Source organism: Stenella coeruleoalba, assembly GCF_951394435.1.
Source record: "Stenella coeruleoalba genome assembly, chromosome: 8".
Classification (NCBI taxonomy): Eukaryota; Metazoa; Chordata; class Mammalia; order Artiodactyla; family Delphinidae; genus Stenella; species Stenella coeruleoalba.
Genome location: NC_137154.1, coordinates 62,988,479 through 63,010,465, shown reverse-complemented (window position 1 = coordinate 63,010,465; position 21,987 = coordinate 62,988,479). Strand labels below are relative to the sequence as shown.

The window sequence follows — 21,987 nt, the reverse complement described above, 5'->3', positions numbered from 1 at the left end:
CCTGTGTTCTTGTTCCTGGATCCAACACCCTTGGAGCCATAGTTGATGTCTGTATCTCAGACCTCACATGTGATCCACACCATGAAACACCATTGGCCCCATCTTCAAATTATCTCCAGAAATCAACTACTTTTCATCACCTCCATTTCTACTTCCCCATACTTCCTGGTTCAAGTCATTAAAATCTCTCACCTAGATTTTCACAAGAGCCTCCTAACTGATCTTCCTCCTTCCCTCTCTGCCTCACTACAATTTCTCTCCAAAGATGCAAAAGTGATCCTTTAAAAATGTAAGTTAGATCATATTACTCTCCTGCTCAAAACTCTCTTATGTTTTCTCTTCCAAACAGAATATAAGCCAAAGTCTTTACAAAAGCCAATGAGGTCGCATATGATTTATCCTGCAGCCACCTCCCCCATAATCTCCAACCTCATCTCCCATCTCTCACCCTCGTTCACTCTACCCCAGACACAAAGTTTCACTTTATTCTTCAAACATAACAGGGCCTTTGTAATAGCTATAACTCTGCCTAGATCATTCTCCCCTTCAGGCCTCTGCCAGACAGGTTAAAAGTCAACCCTTATGGAATTGTGTCACTTTAAGCTCCACGAGGACAAGGATCTTGCTCATCAGGTTTACAACTGTATACTCACAGCCTAGCATACTAATTGTGGGAGGAAAAGAAGAAAAGTTAATATTTAAACCCATTTTAAAAAATCACTTTGAGCTATTTTATCACTATAAAAACTTAAGTCTCACTAAAGCATTTATAAATTTTAAAATACCTATAGAGACGAAGACAAACTGAAAATATTCATGGAAGCCAATAACTTGTATCATATGTGTTTACCTTCATTTTTACATGAATTCTACCACCAAGCTAATTTCTAAAGTACAGAATGTGATTTTTAAATTATTTTAGAAAATAATGAAATGTACATTCCATTACCTGTGTAAATGAGTCAACTGAAGACACAGCAGCATTACCTACAGGAGTCTGCTGAGCCAGACTGTCCAATAATTCCACTGAAATTCCAATCTGAGCAACAGATGGAGTTCGGACAATATTCATGGCTCCAAAAGGGTGCTGGCTTCCTTCTCCTGAAAAAAATTAACATGTGCCACATATTTTAAATTTAACTTGTATACACACAAATTCCTTTATAAATATGTGGGGCTTCCCTGGTGGCGCAGTGGTTGAGAGTCCACCTGCCAATGCAGGGGACACGGATTCGTGCTTCGGTCCGGGAAGATCCCACATGCCGCGGAGCAACTGCGCCTGTGAGCGATGGCCGCTGAGCCTGTGCGTCCGGAGCCTGTGCTCCGCAACGGGAGAGGCCACAACAGTGAGAGGCCCGTGTACCGCAAAAAATAAATTAAAAAATAATAATAATAATAATAAAATATAAATATGTGAAGAGCCTCTGATCTATATGCACTAAAAAGTTCTGTTACATGAAAGTTTGTCTCTTCTCAGATAAATGTAAAAGGATGCCTAGCTTTTACCGTATTAACAAATAATTAAGAAAACCAAAATTTTCCTCACCAGAAAAATAGCTGTTACTTTTCTAAAACTTACAAAATTATTGCAGCTAGAAATGGAAACTAAGAGAATAAGAGAAAAATAAATGACCATAAACTAGATAACAGATTCTCAATGCTAACTCTGAGGGAAGGATATTTAAAAAAATTTTTAGAATTAGTTTTAATATTTTCTGATTATTCCACTAAAGAAAGAGATTTCATTGCCATTAATACTGATAACGACATGGCATATTTTACTAAATGTCATAAATCACCCCACTCAACACCTGATGATGTTATCAAATAAGCAATAAAGGAATTTGCAGCTTATTCGGAAAATAGTAATTTTCACCTTTACAATATATTTATTTACAAGTAAAATATATAATACATCATAAATATATAAAATATATCAAATGTATATTTGATATATCTGAGCCTCTAAGTGTCAGCTAACTTATACATGAAAAAATAGACCAGTTTTATTAATCCACATAAGACATAATCAGAAAAGTTAGTCTAAGAAAAAAAATCATACAATGAATAGATTTTTGATTTATCTGCTTTTTATATGACTATGTCTAAACAAATACTACAGAACTCTAGGACAACACACATCCCTAATAACTAGAACACTTACTGCAAGTATCAAGACTCATTAAATTTTCAAGCATATGAATACAAACATAACTGTATTTTTCTGTGCTTTAAAAATACACACACTTCACTAAACATGACTGGTTTAAGATATTTTTGGTATTTTGAAATTATTTGTTTTACTTAATTTCCACATATTTGTGAATTTTCCAGGTTTACTTCTGTTACTTCTAATTTCTATCAATGTGGTCGGAGAAGATACTTTGCATGATTTCAATCTTTTAAAATATACTAAGACTTGTTTTGTGGCCTAACATACAGCTATTCAAGGAAATGTTCCATAGGCACTTGAGAAGAATGTATATTCTGCTTTTGTTGCATAGAATGTTCTACATAAGTCTATTAGGTCTAGTTGGTTTACAGTGTTTTTCAAGTCTTCTGTTTCCTTGATGATCCTCTGTCTAGTTGTTCTGTCCATGCTGAAAGTAAGGTATTGAAGTTTCCAACTATTATTGTTGAACTGATTATTTCTCCTTTCAACTCTACTTCTGCTTCATGAGGCTCTATTAGGTACACAAAGTTTGTAATTGTATCTTTTTGATAGATTGACCCTTTGGTTTCGGTTTGCATAATTTTTTTCATCCTTTACTTTCAACCAATTTATATCTTTGAATCAATAGCTGTACCATGTTTTTTAATCCATTCTGAAAATCTCTACCTTTTAATTGAAGGGCTGAATTTCATGTTAAATAGATACTTGCCAGTGTACCATTTTAATTCCCTTATCATTTCCTTTATTATATATATATTTTTATTATAATCTTTAAATGGTTGCACTGGTGATTACAATTAACATCTTAAAATAGAACAACTCTAGTTTGGATTAATACCAATTTAATTTCAATAGTATACAAAAACTTTTGCTCCTATGTAACTGCTTCTCTCCCTTATATTGTTGTCACTAATTACATCTTTATACCTAGTATGCCCATAAGCAGACTTAAGAGTTTTTGTTTTATGCCATTGTCTTTTATATCAGATAGGAAAAAAAGCAAAGTTACAAAGTATGTATTAAGGCTTTCATAATTACCTGTATAGTCACCTTTAGCTGTGTTCTTTTTTACTCAACATGAATTCGAATTACTATCCCAGGTCCTCTCATTTCAGCCTGAAGGACTCCCTTTAGCATTTCCAATAGGGTAAGTCCTCTAGCCACTATTCCAATTTCTGTTTATCTGGGAATGTCTTCATTTCTCCATTTCTGATGGCTAGATAATTCTTGATTGACCTTTTTTCTTTCAGTACTTTAAATATGTCATCCCACTGCCTCTGGTCTAAATGTTTCTGATGAGAAATCAGCCATAATCTAGTAAGGACCCTTGTATGTGATGAGCTGCTTCTCCTGCCACTTTCAAGATGCTCTGTCTTTGGCAGTTTATCATGTCTTGGAGTGAAGTTTATCCTACTTGAGTTTGTTGAGCTACGTAAGTGTGCAGATTAATGTTTTTCATCAAATTTAGAGTTTTAGGGCAATTATTTCTTCAAATATTCTTTCTACCCCTTCTCTCCTCTTCTTCTGGGACTCCCATTATGCATATGTTGGCATGCCTGATGGTGTCTCACAGGTCTCTAAGGCTCTGTTCATTTTTCATTCTTTTTCCTTTCTGCTCTTCAAATTAGGTATTTTACCTATCTTCAAATTCACTGATTCTTTTTTGCACCTACTCAAATCTGCTTCTGAAACCCTCTAGTCAAATTTTCATTTCAGTTACTGTACTTTTCCAGTCCATAACTTATTTCCTTAAAAATTTTTTTCTATTGGTATCTTCTATTTGATGATACATCATTCTCCTGATTTCCTTTAGCTCTTCAAGAATATTTGAGACAGCTTCCTTAAAGTCTTTGACTATTAGGTCCAATGTCTATACTTCTTAGGAACAGTTTCTATTCATTTCTTCTGTGAAAGGGCCTTGTTTCTTGCATGCTTCATAGCATTTTGTTGAAAACTGGATATTGAATAATGTGGCAACTCCAGCAATCAGATATTTCACCTCTCCTTAGGGTTTATTGATACTGTTTATTGCGGCTGTTTCCTTGTTTAATGATTTTTCTGAACTAATACTATAAAGTCTGTATTTTTTGTCATTTGTGACCACTGAAGTCTCTATTAGGTTAGTGGTTAGCTAGTGAATGGAAAGAGATTTCCTTAGAAGCCTGGAACCAAAAAATTCTCCCAGTGTTTGCAGGTGGGCTTTGTGTGTTGAGACATGCCTTCAATGCTCACGCCTTCGGGCTTCCCTTGTGGTACAGTGATTAAGAATCCGCCTGCCAGTGCAGGGGACACGGGTTCGAGCCCTGGTCCGGGAAGATCCCGCATGCCGCGGAGCAACTAAGCCTGTGTGCCACAACTACTGAAGCCCACATGCCACAACTACTGAAGGCTGCACGCCTAGAGCCTGTGCTCTGCAAAAAGAGAAGCCACTGCAATGAGAAGCCCGCGCACCACTACAAGGAGTAGCCCCCGCTCGCCACAACTAGAGAAAGCCCCTGCACAGCAACAAAGACCCAATGCAGCCATCAATAAATAAATAAATATATTTTAAAAAATACTCATGCCTTCAAGGTCAGCCAGCAGGAAGAGCTTAGAACCTTCTTAGGTCTTTCCCAAGCATGTGCACAGCCCTGGACACCCATGTGGTCTTTTAGATTCCCAGGAATCCCCAGGAGAATTTCAAAACCCTTGTTCCCCAAAGTATCTTATTCCCAGCCTTTCCTTCCAAGCTTTTTGGTTAGTCTGTTATTTGCCCCAACTGTTGTCACTGCCTCAGGCAGCAGTGACTAATACATTTACCTGTAAACATTTTTGACAAACATATGCAGAAAGTCATTTTAGCAGTGGAAGAGTTCCAAGTTAAAAGAGATAAAGGTGAGCCTTTTAAATCAGTCTTCCAGGGAACCACAGAACAAGTTAATTACAATTAATTGTGAATAAGGTCCATTCTCCTCCCTCTGGTATCAGTACCAGTACCAAGAACATGGTCTGTTATTTTCAAGGCTACCACTGAGCTGAGGAACAAGGGTTGGGAGCAGGGTAGATTAACTACCACAAAGCTCACCATTCTTACAGAGATTCAGTGTTTTTTCTTTTCTGGTTGTGACAAGCCTTTGGTTAGTTTCCAGAGTCCTGAAAAAGTTGATTCTGAGAGTTTTTGCCAGTTTTTGCTGTTGTTGCTTTTATGGAGGGATGAACTTCTGGAGTTCCTTACTCCATCCTTTTAATTGTTTTAAGCCTAGAATTATGCTAAGTCCAGAAAATGTACTGCTATTTGCCTGTATAACAGGCTCCAATGATCTCAATCAAGGAAAGTAGTTCAATACAACCTACTACTGCCTTAGTTGTAACTACCCAGAGAGTGATCGGCCCAAGCAGAAAGCCCTGTCATCTCTAACCTCCATCCTTTATCACACACAAGCTCTTGGCAAATAAGTGAAGCCCTAAGGAAAACTCTCTAAGATCTGTTGTAAAAACTGGGGCTAAGGAAATATTCTGACTCTTTCATTTTAAAGCTCTCTGGGACTAAGACAACTTAAGATGGGAAAAACAAAAAAACCCTCAGTCTTCAGTAATCTTTAATCTATATTTTCAAAGAAATCCACTGTGCAGTTAAACCATTCCTTTAGTCAATCTTATTCTCAAAACGGGCTTGATACAGTAATTGGTACCCTCCAAGTACAAAGGTTCTTGTTTGCAAACCATAAAATATTGGAAAGAAACATTGGAACATAATGTACAAACTTACAGTGAGTGTTTAATTTTGGATATGAATTCTTGACAGCCAAAGTAAAAAGATAAACATGATCAGTTATACTGAGTCTTATAACCAAAAAATTAAAAAACAAAAACAGCAGGGAAAGTAAAACATCTGACCTGGTCTTTAAAAAAAACATATATTACAAAAAGTTCTCAGTAACATTCCAATAGTAAAAGAAGCAGCAAATCTTTTAAGGTTGTTTCTCAAAGTATCCCTCTTCACTAGCCTAACACAACTCAGAGGAGAAAATCCTATAGGAAACTAGTGCTTTACTGTCAGTATACAAGGAAAAGCAGTCATCATCATTTACTATCTGGGTGTGACTCTTTTTAAAACTATATACACTTCATTTCACAAAAAATGTTCAAAAGAATGAAGAGATATTAAAAAACTTTATTAGAATTTTCGTAAGTACTAAAGTACAGCAAACTCAAACATCCATTCCAGATTTCCCACACTTGCCTGGTTTTTAAGTTATAAATAGCCAAAATGGGCCACGTTCTCTGAATACAACTGTTCCTCAAATGTCACTAATAAATGTGGATCTCTAATAGATTCAAGCTTATCATCACTTCTGGTCTTTCTTCTGGCAGCTGCACTGTCAAAGTGCAATACGTGAAACCTTGAAATTTTGAAAATTTTAATGGCTCATAATTTATTGAAGAAAGAATGGCCACCCTCTTTGATCTGTAATTTGCAAAACATTGTCATTTTTAGACTTATAAACATTATTTAGAATAATCAATCCAATTAGTTTCATTCATTTCTACATTATCTTCTCATCACCTTTGTATACACACCCACTTTCAGCAATGCCCACTTACAAACTGTATCCAGTCAAATTTGGAGACCAAACGTAAGAGATGAAAGAATACCAGCACACATCCTTTTACCACATGTCCAAGATTTTGTCACAAAATACTACGTGATTAATTCCTCCTTGCTGAATGACTAAATGGATAAGAATACCATATTTTCTTTTGGCCCTTAGAAATATACTGTTCAATCATCCATTTTTTTATTTGAGAAAATTCACCTAAGAGACCATCATCTGAAGATTCAATCTTGAGATTTTGCTTATATGATCAACTTCAGCACCATCATGAGTCTAGAATGCTGCTATCTGCCTCACTGTATTCATTTTCTTTAATAAATTTATTTATTTATTTTTGGCTGTGTTGGGTCTTCATTGCTGCGCACGGGCTTTCTCTAGTTGCGGCGAGTGGGTACTACTCTTCGTTGTGGTGTGCAGGTTTCTCACTGCAGTGGCTTCTCTTGTTGCAGAGCATGGGCTCTAGGCACGCAGGCTTCAGTACTTGTGGCACACGGGCTCAGTAGTTGTGGCTCGCGGGCTCTAGAGCACAGGCTCAGTAGTTGTGGCTCACGGGCTTAGTTCCTCCGCAGCATGTGGGATCTTCCCAGACCAGGGCTCCAACCCGTGTCCCCTGAATTGGCAGGCAGATTCTTAACCACTGTGCCACCAGGGAAGTCCCTGTATTCATTTTCTGATTCACACAAAATTGTGAAACTTGTTCCCCTGTCAATTTTCTTCTCTTTGCCATCATGAACAAAATACGAAAAATTATTAATTCCTAATTCTGTCCAATGAAAGCAAAAAGCAGACAATGAAGATGGTGTCTCCAGTCTCCTTTTATACTTCTTGAAACATGACATAATCCTTTGGACAATGCAATATGAAAACCATAGGATAAGGCAATAGCAAACTAAGGTGCACATGCTAAATCTGGCCCATAACCTGTTTTTGTATGATCTAGGATAGGTCATACAATAGTTTTCACATTTTTAAGGTTGTTTAAAGAAGAATATGTCACAGAGGCCATATGTAGTACACAAAGCCTAGAATATTTCCTATCTTAAGCTTTACAAAAATGTTTGCCAACCTCTGCTTCAAGTAATTCCATCATTTTTCCTTTTTCTTATTGTTTCAGCCTTTCTTTTCTTCCATAGTTGAGAATTAATGAGAAATGATGAAATAATTCCTTGGATGAAACAGCAAAATGTTTCAAGATATAGACAAAATAAGATCACTAATATCCTCAAATGCACATTAAATTTATAAAATGGTCCAGTGGACCCATATGGTAACTGCAAGATAGAATGAGTTTAAAAAATATATAAGTAAATGTTTTCTCTGGAAGACCTCTACAGAAGAATAAAACTCATGAAATATCAATCTTTCTAAGAGTTATAAGTGCCCCCAAAAAGAAACCAAAAAACTAAAAGTGAGTCCACTGGTTAAGATACTTTTGGTGTGCATAGCAGCAGGGATGAAGACTAAAGAAAACTGTTATGCCAAAAATAAGCAATTCACTATGAAGTGGCATTTGAACATGACATATGCTAAAAAGCTACAGAAAAACAACTTAATTATGCCTGCTGAAAATCCTCTTAGTATTGAATATAAAAATCATATATATGTGTATATATATATATATATATATATATCCTTAAAACCTCTGCTTTATTTCTATTGATAGCCTGACAAGCCTGAAATTACATTTTTTACTCATGCATATTCTAAGAGCTATGTGACTTCCAAAGGTCTATCAATAATAAGTACTTTAAACCAGACAAAAATAACTTACCTGACATTGTAATATGTCTAGAATTTGTTTGTCTGAAATGTATTTAAACTATCAATATTTACCAAGTATCTAAAGTCCATCACTGTGCTCTATACACTCTAAAGAACACAAGGTAAAAGATACACAAACAGTCCCTACTCTCAAGGAGCTTACACTCTAATAAGTCAGTAACAATTACTTAACCTTTCTGAATAGATTTCATTATCCGGGTGATTTTTAAGATCCCTCCTAGAGCTGTCTTTCTATGATTTTATAAAAACGTAATAACCATTCTTTGAGCACCAACTACGTGCCAGGCACTATTATGCATTTTGCATTATCTCTAATGCTCCGCAAAACACATGCACTGTAGGTATTATTATCCCCGTTTTACCTGGATTCTCTTCTAAGGCTTAAAGAACTTGGTCAAGACTACCCAGCTAGTCATGAGTATCACTGGGATTCAAACGGGTCTAGCAAACTCCAAGGTTGATGCTCATTCCCGTCCATTATCCTACCTGTTTACACCAAATTCTGTAGTATGAACTCTTAACTGCTTTTTATTCATTACTTACTTCACAATAAGCCATTCAAGAAAGGAAATCAAGAAACATCAGGAAGTAAAAGGTTCCCATTCTGGCTCTAGTTCCACCGCATGCAAACAGACTAATAGTAGTATCTTGAGGTGTTGTTTTGTCCTTTCTAATCCCCTTGACAAGCTCAACCCAATCTTAAAATGAAAACTAAACTAGAATAAGTTTAAAAGTTTCTTCTTGGCAACTGAGCTAGATAAAATGAGAGACTGTATATGTCATGTGTAGAAGCCAAAGCAATGACATTAAAATATGGCAGCAAACCCAAAAAGAAAAGAGCAGAACTATAAAGAAGAAAGTTAAGTGATGATTTATGACAAACTCTAATTTTAACATTTCTTAAAAATTCCTTTTTGGTGCTAAGCCTTCTTTTCATAGATATTTTTAATGTCACTGCCATGAAAGACAAAGAAAGGCTGAGCAATGTGTCAGATTAAAGACTAAAGAAGTGTGACAATTAAATGCAATGTACAATACTGACTGGGCCCTAGATGGAGGGAGCAGGAAACTGCTATAGAAGGCATTATTGGGAAAACTGGCAAAACTTTAATGTAGAATGTATATCAGACAAGGTATTGTATTAATGTTAAATTTGTTGAATTTGATCATTATACTGTGATTATAAAAGAATATCCTTGTTCTAGGAAATGTATGCTGATGTATTTAGGAGTAAGGGGGTATGATATCTACAACTTACTCTCAAAAGTTTCAGGAAAAAAAAATATCCAGAGAATGATAAAGAGTAACGAAATTAATGAATATGGGAGAATATAAAAAATTCTTTACACTATTCTTGTAATTTTTCTCTAATTTTAAAATTATTTCAAAATAAAGCTGCTCTAATTCCCTAATGCAAAAATTTTTTTAAGTATCAAAAGTGATACTTTTAGAATTTCATTCCAAACTAACACTACCTCACAGTAGGGCCCTGGCCAAAAAAATAAAAACAAAAAAAAGGTAAAACCCCAATATAAGGTGCATAGTTCAGGTGCCTAAAACACAAAGTATCAGCCTTTTCTCATAACAAGAGTATTCTACAAAATTCTACCGCATTCATTACTCTATTTTATTCATATAAATATATAATCCCTCTTTATAGCACAGGTAATTTAATCAACTATTTCTTATTCTTCTATTAAGTACAGTCACATACTAAAGTGCTAAAGACACACAAAAAAGTATTTAAGTTCCACATAAGTGTTTTTATTATATCTGACCTAATGTCCTACTCCCCCACCTGCTCTTCCAATCTTGGCCTCTTCCGTTGCCCATTCTCCACATAATTCTCCACTGTAGATGTCACTGGAATTCTCCCTGACTGAGGCATTGAGCCATTTCCTCATTGTATCTTGAAACACTTTAAAATAGTTAACCTACAGAGAAAAGGAAGGTTTTAAGTTGAACTTAAGTATGTGTATGAAAGAATATGTGGATGTGGCTTAAACAAACCCTTCAAATAGGATATGAACTCTACAAATAATTACCTTTGACAGACATATGCATATAAACATGTATAAATATGAATAATATAAATTCTTTCAGTTACATATTTTTGGTAAAAGAAACTGCTTCCACCTTCCGAGTTCAGAATTAAAAATTTAAACCTTAATTTAAAAGATAGTGTGCTCATGTTAACATTACCTGGCATCTCATTATTCATATATAACAGGTTTCAACAGATGTTTAAGTTGTTGTAAGTGAACACCAGCACTCAGCTGACCTACTATATGAATGCTGAGTTTTTTTGGTGCATCTTACAGTTTAATAATGCTATTAAGGCTAGATATCAACTTCAGAACTCAGGTAAGAAATTTTAAGAAAAACTTTCCGAAATTACTGTGAAAAAAATTCAAAAAGTACTGTGAGACCTGATAATACTTAATATCATAGAACTAGAAAGAAATCCTAAAATTATGTGGAAAATGAGTTTCTAATTCTAATTACAGATACCTTTTGTGTTAATGAGATGGACATACATCAAAAATGGACATACATCAAAAAAGCAGCCTATCTCCCAAAAGACTTCATTAAGAAAATGAAAGATGCAGTCCACTGAGAAAATTCCCAGTACAAACCATGAAATGTTTCTCTGGATGAGATTAAGACAAAGCAAAGGCGAGCAAATAATCCTTTTGCCTCTGCTATTCAACTCTGAAGGATGTGAAAATTCTGAACTTTGGGGAAAAAATGTAGAGTATTTATAAGAGATCTTTTGGCTTCCTATTACACATATCTGATTCTCCCACATGCTACTAAGAGATGCAATGTTTAACTTCAGTATGAAGGTGATGAGAAGGGAGATAAATATTTTTAATTCAAAATAAATTACTAAAATGTGATTTTTGCCCTAAAGTTTTCATTTATATTCAGAATTTCACTAAGTGGGCTGACATAGCAAGGAAAAGTGGAGATGACACGCAATAAAAATGACCAAATCCAGGTTCATAGTTGTCAAATACAGATGTTTATTTTGTTAATATTAATTCATGGTACAGTGTAAAAAGTTAACGATTCATATAATAATCCATAGAGGAACCACTAAAAAAAATGCAAAGGTAAAAGTAAAAACCCAATAGAAGAAATATGGATTTTAAAAATACTCGATCCAAAAGAAGGCGGAAAAAAAAACCCAATATAAAAACTTAAACCTAACCATGTCAGTAACATTGAATATTAATGGTCTAACCACCTCATTTAAAAGGCAGAGACAGAGGTCAAAAAAAAAGGCAGCACCTAACTATACACTGTTTACAAGAGATACATAGATTTATCTCAAAGTAAAAATACAGGAAAAATACAGCATGTCACTGGAGAGAAAGAACACTGGAGAAGCTACATAAATTTTAGACAAAGTAGACTTCAAGACAGAAGCATTACCATAATAAATGGTATTTCATATTGATGAAAGGGGCAATTCATTTTCAATCTTAGACACTCATAAAACAGAGGAAGAGAGAACAACTGTTATGTTTCTTTTCTTTTTCTTGCCTCACTGCACCCTTACTACTTCTATTCAACATGATGCTCAAAGGGCTGGGCAATGCAATAAGGCAATAAAAAGAAATAAAAGACATAAAATTTGGCAAAAAATTGGAAAGAAAGTCTTTCCAATCTATGAAAGTCTTTTTCATAGATGTTACGATCATCTATACAGAAAATTCTAGGATGCAACTAGAACTATTAATAAGGGAGTTTAGCAAGATATTCAATGTGTTACCTCTTCCTTCATCCTCCAGGATACAAAGTCAATATACAAAAATCAATTGTATGACAACACCAAATGCTAGCAAAATATTTAATTTCTCTGACATCCAGTCTCTTGAAAACCAGAAGCTAATAATAAAGATTAAATATATAATACACATGAAAGCCTAGTACAATGCATTGCATGAGCAGATATTCAACGTTACCCTTTCCTTCATCCTTCAAACATTATAAAATCTTCCTAATTGGCTGCTCTGGCTCTAATCTCAACAAGATTCTCCAACCCATCCTAGACAATGATTTTACTAAAACATCATTTTTTTAAAGTATCATTCTCTTGCTCAAACACTTGCCTACCAGAAAAAAAAGTAAACCCCCCATAGCATAACCAGCACACAACAGCTCCACTTTACCTTTAAACCTTACCCCTCGCCCCACACGTCCCAAATAGAAGTCTATCAAGCTACCTTTAAAAGTCTCCTCCTCACTGTCACTTGAAGGTGCAGTGTATACTACTACTTTCATGACTGATGATTTCCAAATGCAATTCCCATCCTCCCACTTCCATCCCATCCAAACCTATTCATACTTCAGGTTCATGCTCCAGTCTAATCTTCTATAGAGCCACTTTCAATTATCTCAGCTCAGTAACCTGCTTCCTTTGAATACTGTCTTGGAGTGATCTTAATATTCATACACAGATACGGAGACCCTAAGTGAAAGCAGTCATCAATTTGAAATGTATGTGCTAAGAATGAAGTTGATATACAACAAAGTCTTTACATAAGCAAGTATTTTTTTCTTCTGTAACTTGTTTAATGGAAATGTCTACAGTAATTTCTAGTATATTTCCCAAGCATTCACAATGTAAACAGACAACTTAAAAATCATGATATAGCAAAAGACATATAATTACCCACTTTTTAAAATATAAGTTCCATACAAATTTTAGTTTTGTTAATATTCCCTTTTATGTGCTAATTTGAGTTTGCATACAATTTCTGTAAAGCAAAGAATCTCTTTATATAATACTGCCAGTATTTCATGATTTTTACTAAGTTTTTGATTAAATGTCTCTTCCGCACTAAACACCAAGCACAGCATCTAAAGATAAAAATTGCAAGAGACTCATTTAAACTTCCCCAAGTCTCTAACCACCAAACTGTATCTAAGCTTGTGCCTTTTATTTATTTACCTTTTTTTAGGATTTCTAGATCCCATGGAGGGAGGAAGGAAGAAGGGAAGTTTCTTCTTGTTTCTTAACATCAAACCCTCCCTTCTATATTTTCAAGTTTAGTCCCATCCTAATTCTCAACCATCACCCCAGATTGTTCCATCATCAGCCGAAAAGTATATTCATCGTATAACTCCTTTTCAGAACCCAAGAGCTACAAAGAATCTTCTCTCAAACAAAATAAAACTCACAGTACCTTGTTTTAAGATGTCCTACCAACTGCAATTCTCTCAAGAGAGCAATTCTCTCTCTCTGACCAAAACCTTTCTGTGCAAAATTAAGAAATCTGTTCATCAACCAGCAGAGAACCAAACACTGCCAAAGTTTAACATGAAATTTGCTTCACTTCAACTAACCGTCTACCCTCCCTACTCCCGTAAAATTCTTCTAGATTTCTTACTTAATAAATTCTCAGTTCAATCACAACTGCCTAAAGTTACTTCAGCAAGTCTCTCTTCCACCCTGATATGCTAGTTAGCTAGGTTTGCTCAATGTAATAAAACTTATAAAGGGCATCTCAAAGGTTCAAAAATATAAATCCATTACAAGTCCACCTATTCTTATATTTCAATAATACAAAATTCCCTAATATGAATAAAAAGTCTAATCTTCTCTGTATAAATTAAGAATTCTAATACTTTAAACATCCGAAAAGCGCATTTTCCAAACACACTAGGAAAGAACCACCCAAAACATTTTAACAGCATTTTATCATTTGTTTAATGCTGATAATCAATAAGTCTCTAAATATTTTAAGCTGTTTTTCCTTTAATAAAGCATTGTGCTTTGCTCATTAAAAATACTGCCTTGAAACTTCATTTTGTTTTCATAGATAAAAGCTATCAAAAGCCATGTTATAATGAAAATGATGAGAAATAATTTATTTTTTAAAAGGCAGGAGAATAAAAGAATTACTTTTATCATAATGGAAATAAATCCATTTTCCCATAATGGATTAAGTATTACTCTGGGACTGGATTTTGGACTGTTTTAGCTAACTCCACAGAAAATATGTCACTGAGTAATTATTATTGTTAAAGTTTTGGTTAGAGCAACTGTATTAACTCATTTTTGATTGCTGAATTTTCTCCAGATTGGATGAGATAACACAATAAGGAAATGTCTGGGTTTTTATGATCTCAGAATGTTATGCCCACTGCCCCCAACGTTTTGGGTGTCACAGAGAAAAGGGAAAAGACAGCCGAAGGCAGTGCAAAAATGACAGAAGAAAGCACTTTTCACTATTTCCAAGGCATCTCCTTCACGGAATATAGTGATGATCATAAATGAAAAAGAGATGTTGCACCCCTTTCCCTACTCAAAATGTTGGCAAAGCTAGAGCAAAGAGAAGAGAAGGTAAGGTAAGGACAATTAAATTGACAATTTAATTAGTATGTCTCCAAAAACAACCAGTGGGTCCTGGTATACTAGATGGTGGCCAATATTAATCTTAATCAATGCCTATGAGTCTGGGTACAAAATAAGCCTGCACTGTCCCACTATGCAAAGGTTAATAGTTGGCTGGCTACTAGCCTATTGCTATACAAACAAAACCCACCACTTTATGTTTAAGGCATCGCTATCATGTTCCAAAGGTTCCTCACACCCAAACCAAAAATCTCTCTCTCTTGTCCCAAGTTAGTTGCTCCTCTGCCTATATCGCTTATGACTATTAATATCTACCAGTATCCATTTAATTTTCTAGCATGCTTTCCAACTAGTAATTTGATTAAAAAACTGTATAACAGTATCTATTTCCATTTCTCTTTCATTTTTAAATCAATATATATTCATATAAACATCTATACATTACTTTCTCTTTTCAACAAATGGTATTGGAACAGTTTGATATCCACTTGCCAAAAAAAAAAAATTCGAACTTCAATCCATACCTCGCACTAAATACGAAAATTCATTCAAATTGGATCCCAGATACAAATGTAAAATCTAAAACTAAAACCATCTAGGAGAACACTTTTGTAACCTTGGGTTAGGCAAAGATTTCTTAGACACAACACTAAAAGCACAATCCAGAGAAGAACAAACTGAAAAACTGAACTTCACTGAAATTAAAAACATGCTCTAAGTAAATCAACTATACTTCAATAAAATAATTTTTAAAAAGATGCAAGGGAACAAATCAATAAACAAGATGTCTGCAGAAAAACAAAACAAAAAAACACACAAAAACATATGCTCTATAAAAGACACCATAAAGAGAAAAGACAATCCAAAAACTAGAAAAACATGTCAAATCACATATCTTATAAATAACTTGTATCAAAAATACATAGAGGGCTTCCCTGGTGGCGCAGTGGTTGAGAGTCCACCTGCCGATGCAGGGGACACAGGTTCGTGCCCCGGTCTGGGAAGATCCCACATGCCGCGGAGCGGCTAGGCCCGTGAGCCATGGCTGCTGAGCCTGCGCGTCCGGAGCCTGTGCTCCGCAACGGGAGAGGCCACAACAGTGAGAGGCCCGCGTATTGCAAAAAAAAAAAATATTGATTGTAAGGTTGTCCACTTATCATTGTAAAGTCAATTTTTTTATATATTTGAAGTTATGTTTTATATACACACAAATTCATGACATTCACTTTTTCCGAGAAATATTTAAGTCTTCCTAGTGAATTATTTCATTCCTAGGGAATGAACCTCTTAATCCTTGATAATGCTTTTGCCTTAGTCCCATTTTTCTAAAACACACCTATGACAGCTTTTTGGGAGGTTCCTTGTGTTAGACATGTTACTGATAAACATCACTATAATTATTAGTTTGCTGCCTTAAATTAAAAAAATCCCATCCTGGAGTCTCCATGCTTTCTCTGTTAAGTTTAGTAGGTTTAGATTTATTTTGATAACTGATATATGTGAAATTATTTCTACCATCTCACTTTGTTTTTCACATACCATGTATTTTTCCGTCTTTTTCTTTCTTTTTTTTTAAGTTTTCCTTAAAATTTTAACAGGATTACTTGAAAGTAGAATCAATTTTATTACTCTTTCTAAACCACAGGACCTCAGAAAGCTTACTCAGATCACTACCCCTCCTGTCATATGCACTGTTTTCCAGTACAGTATTTAATTCTTGTGCATTTATTTATTGTATTGTTTTATGTAATCAGGTTGTCCTGATTTGTATATTTGTTTACCAATTTCTTTGCTAACTTTGAGTCTGGCATACCCTTCTACATTCAGGGATTCAGTTCCTTCCTATTAAAGTACAACTACCTTCAGTAGTTCTTTCAGTAATGGTCTATTAGTAGTAAACTCTACATCTCCACATGAAAACATTTATTTCTCCTTCACTTTACAATGATAGCTTTGAGTGTTATTTTATTTTTCCTTGGCACTTTGAAGATACTCATCTATTGACTTTTGATCTCTATTCATGCTGTTGATAAATATGCTAAACTGACTCATTGCTGTTCAGTTATTAATGACTTGTTTTCTCTCTCTGGTGTCTTTATTACTTTCTCTATATATTTAACTTCACTAAAGTGTATTGAGTTGTCCACATTTTTCTTCTACTTATTTTTTCTATTTAGGCGCAGCTACAGAAAAGAGAAAAAGTGATTTGATAATGACTATTTTCTTAATTCTCCCAAAGACTATTCAGAACTAATACCATGCTATATGTACAAGTATCCACATACGGTGGATGCCCTAGGACAATGATTCTCAAACTTCAGAAGGCAACAAAAACACCTAGGGAACCTATTTAAATACTTGGATTCCATCCAAGTTTTTTGATTCAGTAGGTCTGGGGTCCTACCACAAATTTGCATTTCTAACAAGTTTCCAGTTAATGCTGATGCTGCTGGTCAGGGACTCATGCTTTAAGAACCACTGCCTTAGGGATTAGGGATAATTATCTCAGTGAACCCCCACTGAGAAGGACTGTAAGAATCTGTCCTGGTTCTTAAATCTAGAGATTAGTATTTATCATCAATCTCAACAATTTTTAGCTTTAAATATTACTCTTTCCCATTTCTTCTTGTAGAATTCCAACTACATAAATAACAGCAGCTAACAGTTCATCATCTGGCCAGAACTGCTCCAGTTCATTCTTCACAGTCCTCAGGATAAAAATTAAATTTGATCATATCATTCCCTTACTTGAAATTGTTCACTGGCTCCTCTACACATACAGGGACAGTTCTTTATGGGGAGGGACACATGGATGGGCTTCAGAGTACATGCAAATTTTTTAGTATTTACATTATGTTTATACTATATTACACATACTTTTTATGACACTATCAAATAGGTCTGTGATCTAAGCATGTTAAAAATTGTTAGCCTATTAAATTCAAATGAGTCAGTGTGATACATAAGCTTTTCAGCTTTTCATGATCCGTGCCTGCCTATCCTATACAGCATACCTTGTGCCGTTCTGAGCATATCACGATTTCAAACTTTCATCATTATACCCATATTACCTCTACCTAGAAAAGGATGCCCAATAGGCCTCTCACAGGCCTGACAAACTCCTACTTACCTTCTCAAAAGGTCCAATATCATCTCCCAGAAATTTTCCCCAACGTACTTAAGAGTTAATTGTCCCTTACCTATTCTCTCTCAGCACTTTGTACAAACATCCGCAATTACTTTTCACCCTTCTAAATACTGGTCCATAGAACTATCTTCCTTTGTAAGAATATGAGTGATCTCAGGCAAGAACTTAATCATTATAGTAGATACCAAAATGTTTGTTAAATATATAAACATGTTACCTAAATATAACTTTGCCTTGGACTTTACAGACTATTTCCAGGAGAACACATATTTATAATCTAAGACTTTTCATGTCTGTTTTTATCTAGGCTTTCAAAGGAACCAGATATTCAATGGGAGTAAATGCTACCTAGTATCATTCTCAATTTCTAAACAAAATACTTCAAGCATCAAAGCAAGGATTGTCCCTGTAAGATCTAACACCTGCAATGTCAATACAACCAACAGAAGAACACTGAAGGGGTAATCAAATCTAAGAGCTCAAAAGATCTTCGTAGAAAAAAAGGACTCTCACTGTATTTCCTATACAAGTCTCCTTGGTTTATCTGTTTATTTAAACACTGATGTGCATATTACAAATTATGAGAAGATTCCTCTCATTTTTATTAAAACACCCACTAATTCAGAAAAATCCCTTTACAAAGGTATATAGCATACAAAGAAAACCACAGTGAGTGGTTCTCTCCAGAGGCAGAGGATGGATGGGAGTGTAAGTGTAAGGTCTCTTCACTTACCATTTTTCAAATGTGTCAGTACCATCTGATTGTTTTTTTTCCGGCCGTGCCATGCTCACAGCATGCAGGATCTTAGTTCCCTGACCAGGGATGGAACCTGTGCCCTCTGCAGTGGAAGCATGGAGTCTTAACTACTGGACTGCCAGGGAAGTCCCTGATTTTTTTTTTTTTTAAATAATGTTACATATTACTTCAGCAATCAGAAAAATATAATGAAAAGTAAAAAAAGCCACATTCTGTGTTATGCTATTTAAGAAAAAAGTTTAATTATGAAACTGTTTTAATATATTATTCTTACCAGATTTAAGACCTGAAATTTTGAAGATGGCACTTGGTTTCCCATTTGTGACAAATCCTAGGAGTTGCCAAACTGGCATTCCATTTGAATCAGGATAGGAAAAGTAGACAGATCCTCCCATTCCCTCAGGAAATGGGACTGTTCCCAGCATAAAAACCACAACATGGTTGATATTTTCATAATCAGGCAAGTCAAAAACAAACTTATCCTCTGCCACTTGCTGTGCAGCTGTTTGCACCTAGAATATAAGAAACTCGCCTTAGTGAAATAGTTTGATAAGTTTCTATAGCCCTTTTAGTATTGCTGTAAGCTCTGTTACCAAATATAGTCAATTATAGTCATTATATCAAGTATAACATTGGATCAATCTGATACTCCAATTATGGAATTACCAAATACACCAAAAAGAGTGCTTATTTTAATAGAAAAATCTAAAAATATACATTTAGCCTTAAAATGACTTAATGAATGTAATCTTTCAAAAACATAACTAAATTATTTCAGAGGTGCCCTGAAAGGATTTTACTTACATAAATAAATCACTACAGCTTCAGAATGTTATAAAAATGAAAGGTTGTTCAAAACACCATGCCACCAAAGCTTTATCTTCTAGTTTGAAGGTAAAGAACCTCGGGTAATTAAAATGGGTAAGCAATTCAGAAGTTATTACAGTCAATCCTCATTATTTGCAGATTCATTATTTGTCATTTTGCCTACTCACTGAAAACTATTTGTAACCCCCAAATTATTAAACCCTCCAGTTTAAATACAGAGAATAAAACAAAGGAAGAAAGAACATAAATATAAACCAAAATGCCTATCAGTATTAAATTCAATTTTACCAGTTTTTGGCATGCATAATCTTAAAAGGCACATAAAATCATGGTATCTACAAGTCTTGAAATAATCATCAGGTAAAATAAATATTTCTTAAATGTCAACTCTATCAAAGGCACCAGACATTCTGTTAATCTGTATTATGACACTCTAATCCTCGACCTCAGGAAAAAGGGTACATCTTTTACTGAGTCCATAACTTTAGATTTGGTGAATTTTTCTAGTCAAAGAATAATGTAGTTAAACGTTGAGGCATCGCTAGGTCTATTTGCCCTTCATTTTGATTAACATGTTCAAATACTCCAGAATTAAAAAATCAAACACCGTCAAAGAAAATCTTGTCATGAAGGAACCCCTACTGTATATCCATTATGTAGGTTAGGTGTTAGGTAAACAGACACAGGCACTGCTATAACTAAATTCCTTCCAAATTAGTAGACAACACGGATTCCATAGGGCCTTTCTATTCTTTAGAAAAACACACACATTTTAAATGTTATTCGTTAACGAAATTCGTCCCACACTCAATCCCAGGCTGGTCCTTTCATTCTTCCTATCCGGAGCAGAAGCAATACAAAGTTATCCCACCAGTATTATCAATCACCACCATCACCAAAAGGGGCCTCCCAGTCATTCAAGGGACAGACAATGAATCTTCTGAGGATAGCCATCTCCAATTTATCTCTGTGGTTCCTTAGAACTGTGTACACACTACATTATCAAAAATTGATGAAAAAATTCAACAAAGGGGCTGCAACATTTAATAAAGCAGGGAGAAAAAAATAAAGAGAAAGAATTCTAGGTGAAAGGAATCAGGTCTGAAATGGATTTCTGAGTGGCTTCTACGGAGGCAAGCAAGATTCACCCTCCAGATTCTTCCGGAACAATCCCAGGTACTTAACTCATTTACCTAACAATTCATCAAGGAAGGTTATCTCTTTTTACCAATAAGGAAATTCACTGCTCACGCTCCTTCTGGGGTCATCACAGATATCGCTCACGCTTTAAGTTTCAGGCGTTTCTATCAGCCCATTTCCAATTACGTTAAGCATATTTTTATTACGGCCCTTCCAAAAGGACCCAGCAGTTATACTTTGCCCGAGTACCTTCATCTTCGACAAACAGGACGCTACAGACTAGATTCAAACACCACATTTACCTCGAACTCACTTTATGAGCTCTGGAGAGTATTTATACTGCCAAATGAGCTTTAGTTCCTCAACTGCAAAATGAGAATGAGAACCACCATCTCACGAGTTACGGTTAAGTTTGCAGTGCCAAATAAGCGCTACATAGATGGCTGAGATGACTAGGAACAGACAAAAGGCGTGCATTGCCTAGGATAACGCACACTCGATAAACGGCAGCTAATGGTGTGACTGCAACTCTGAAAAGAGCTGTGGGGAAAGGAGAGCGAACATCCCAGCGTCCCACTGCCCACCCTCACACTCTCAGCAGTCAACTAGACGTGAGGGGGCTTCCCCGCATCCCGCGCACCGACGCACCCTCCCCTTCCCGGGGCCTCGCCCTCGGCGTCCTGCCCCCTCCCTGAGACCACCCGGCCCCATCCTCACCAGCCTCCCCGCCACCAAGCAGCCAAACATGGCGGCGGCGGCTCCGCTCAGCCGGCAAGGACCCGAAGCCGGGGACTAGAAATCCTGGGTCTACTGCCCTAGTCGAGCCCAAGAACCTTCCAGAACGTGGCGGAGGGTGCCTACCCCTCCGCTACATAGCGAATAGGCCAGCGGCAGGAACGCTTTCTGCACCCGCGACCTCTAACCTCGCCTTCCTAACCACAACGCCTCTCGGGCGACGAGTACTTCCGGGGCTCACACCGCACCTCCCTTACTAAACGGGAAAGGCGGGCCAGATCCCGTATAAAACTACAAGTCCCAGAAGGGCCTGCGCCGGTTTCCGGGAAGGGAACGCGGAGGATTTGCCTGTTGGGATTGGTAGTCCGTATCCCAAATTTACGAATCCAGAGCCGGGAGGAAAAGTTTCTCACGTTTGTCTGACATTTTAGAGATTACAGTGCGCTTTTACAGTCATTTCGC

The 21,987-nt window shown here is 35.9% G+C and overlaps 1 protein-coding gene across 8 annotated transcripts in view; it reads right to left on the bottom strand.

Annotated features, from left to right (window-relative positions):
- HIKESHI (heat shock protein nuclear import factor hikeshi) overlaps positions 1 to 21,732 on the bottom strand; it is a 46,734-nt gene extending 25,002 nt beyond the window's left edge. For 5 of the 8 annotated variants that reach the window (XR_013829593.1, XR_013829594.1, XR_013829596.1 and 2 more), the window contains exons 1-3: positions 21,508 to 21,732; positions 19,097 to 19,334; positions 950 to 1,101 (exon numbers count right to left, since the gene is read on the bottom strand). Coding sequence is in view for 1 of the 8 variants with exons in the window: in XM_079930722.1 (XP_079786848.1) it covers positions 950 to 1,101; positions 19,097 to 19,334; positions 21,508 to 21,537 (420 nt within the window). In the remaining 7 variants the exon portion in view is untranslated. Of the gene's footprint in view, positions 1 to 949; positions 1,102 to 10,348; positions 10,485 to 19,096; positions 19,335 to 19,626; positions 19,726 to 21,103; positions 21,156 to 21,507 lie in introns of all 8 variants that reach the window. The other 3 variants (XR_013829599.1, XR_013829595.1, XR_013829598.1) reach the window with 3 other exon arrangements.
- Between the last annotated feature and the right edge of the window lie 255 nt (positions 21,733 to 21,987).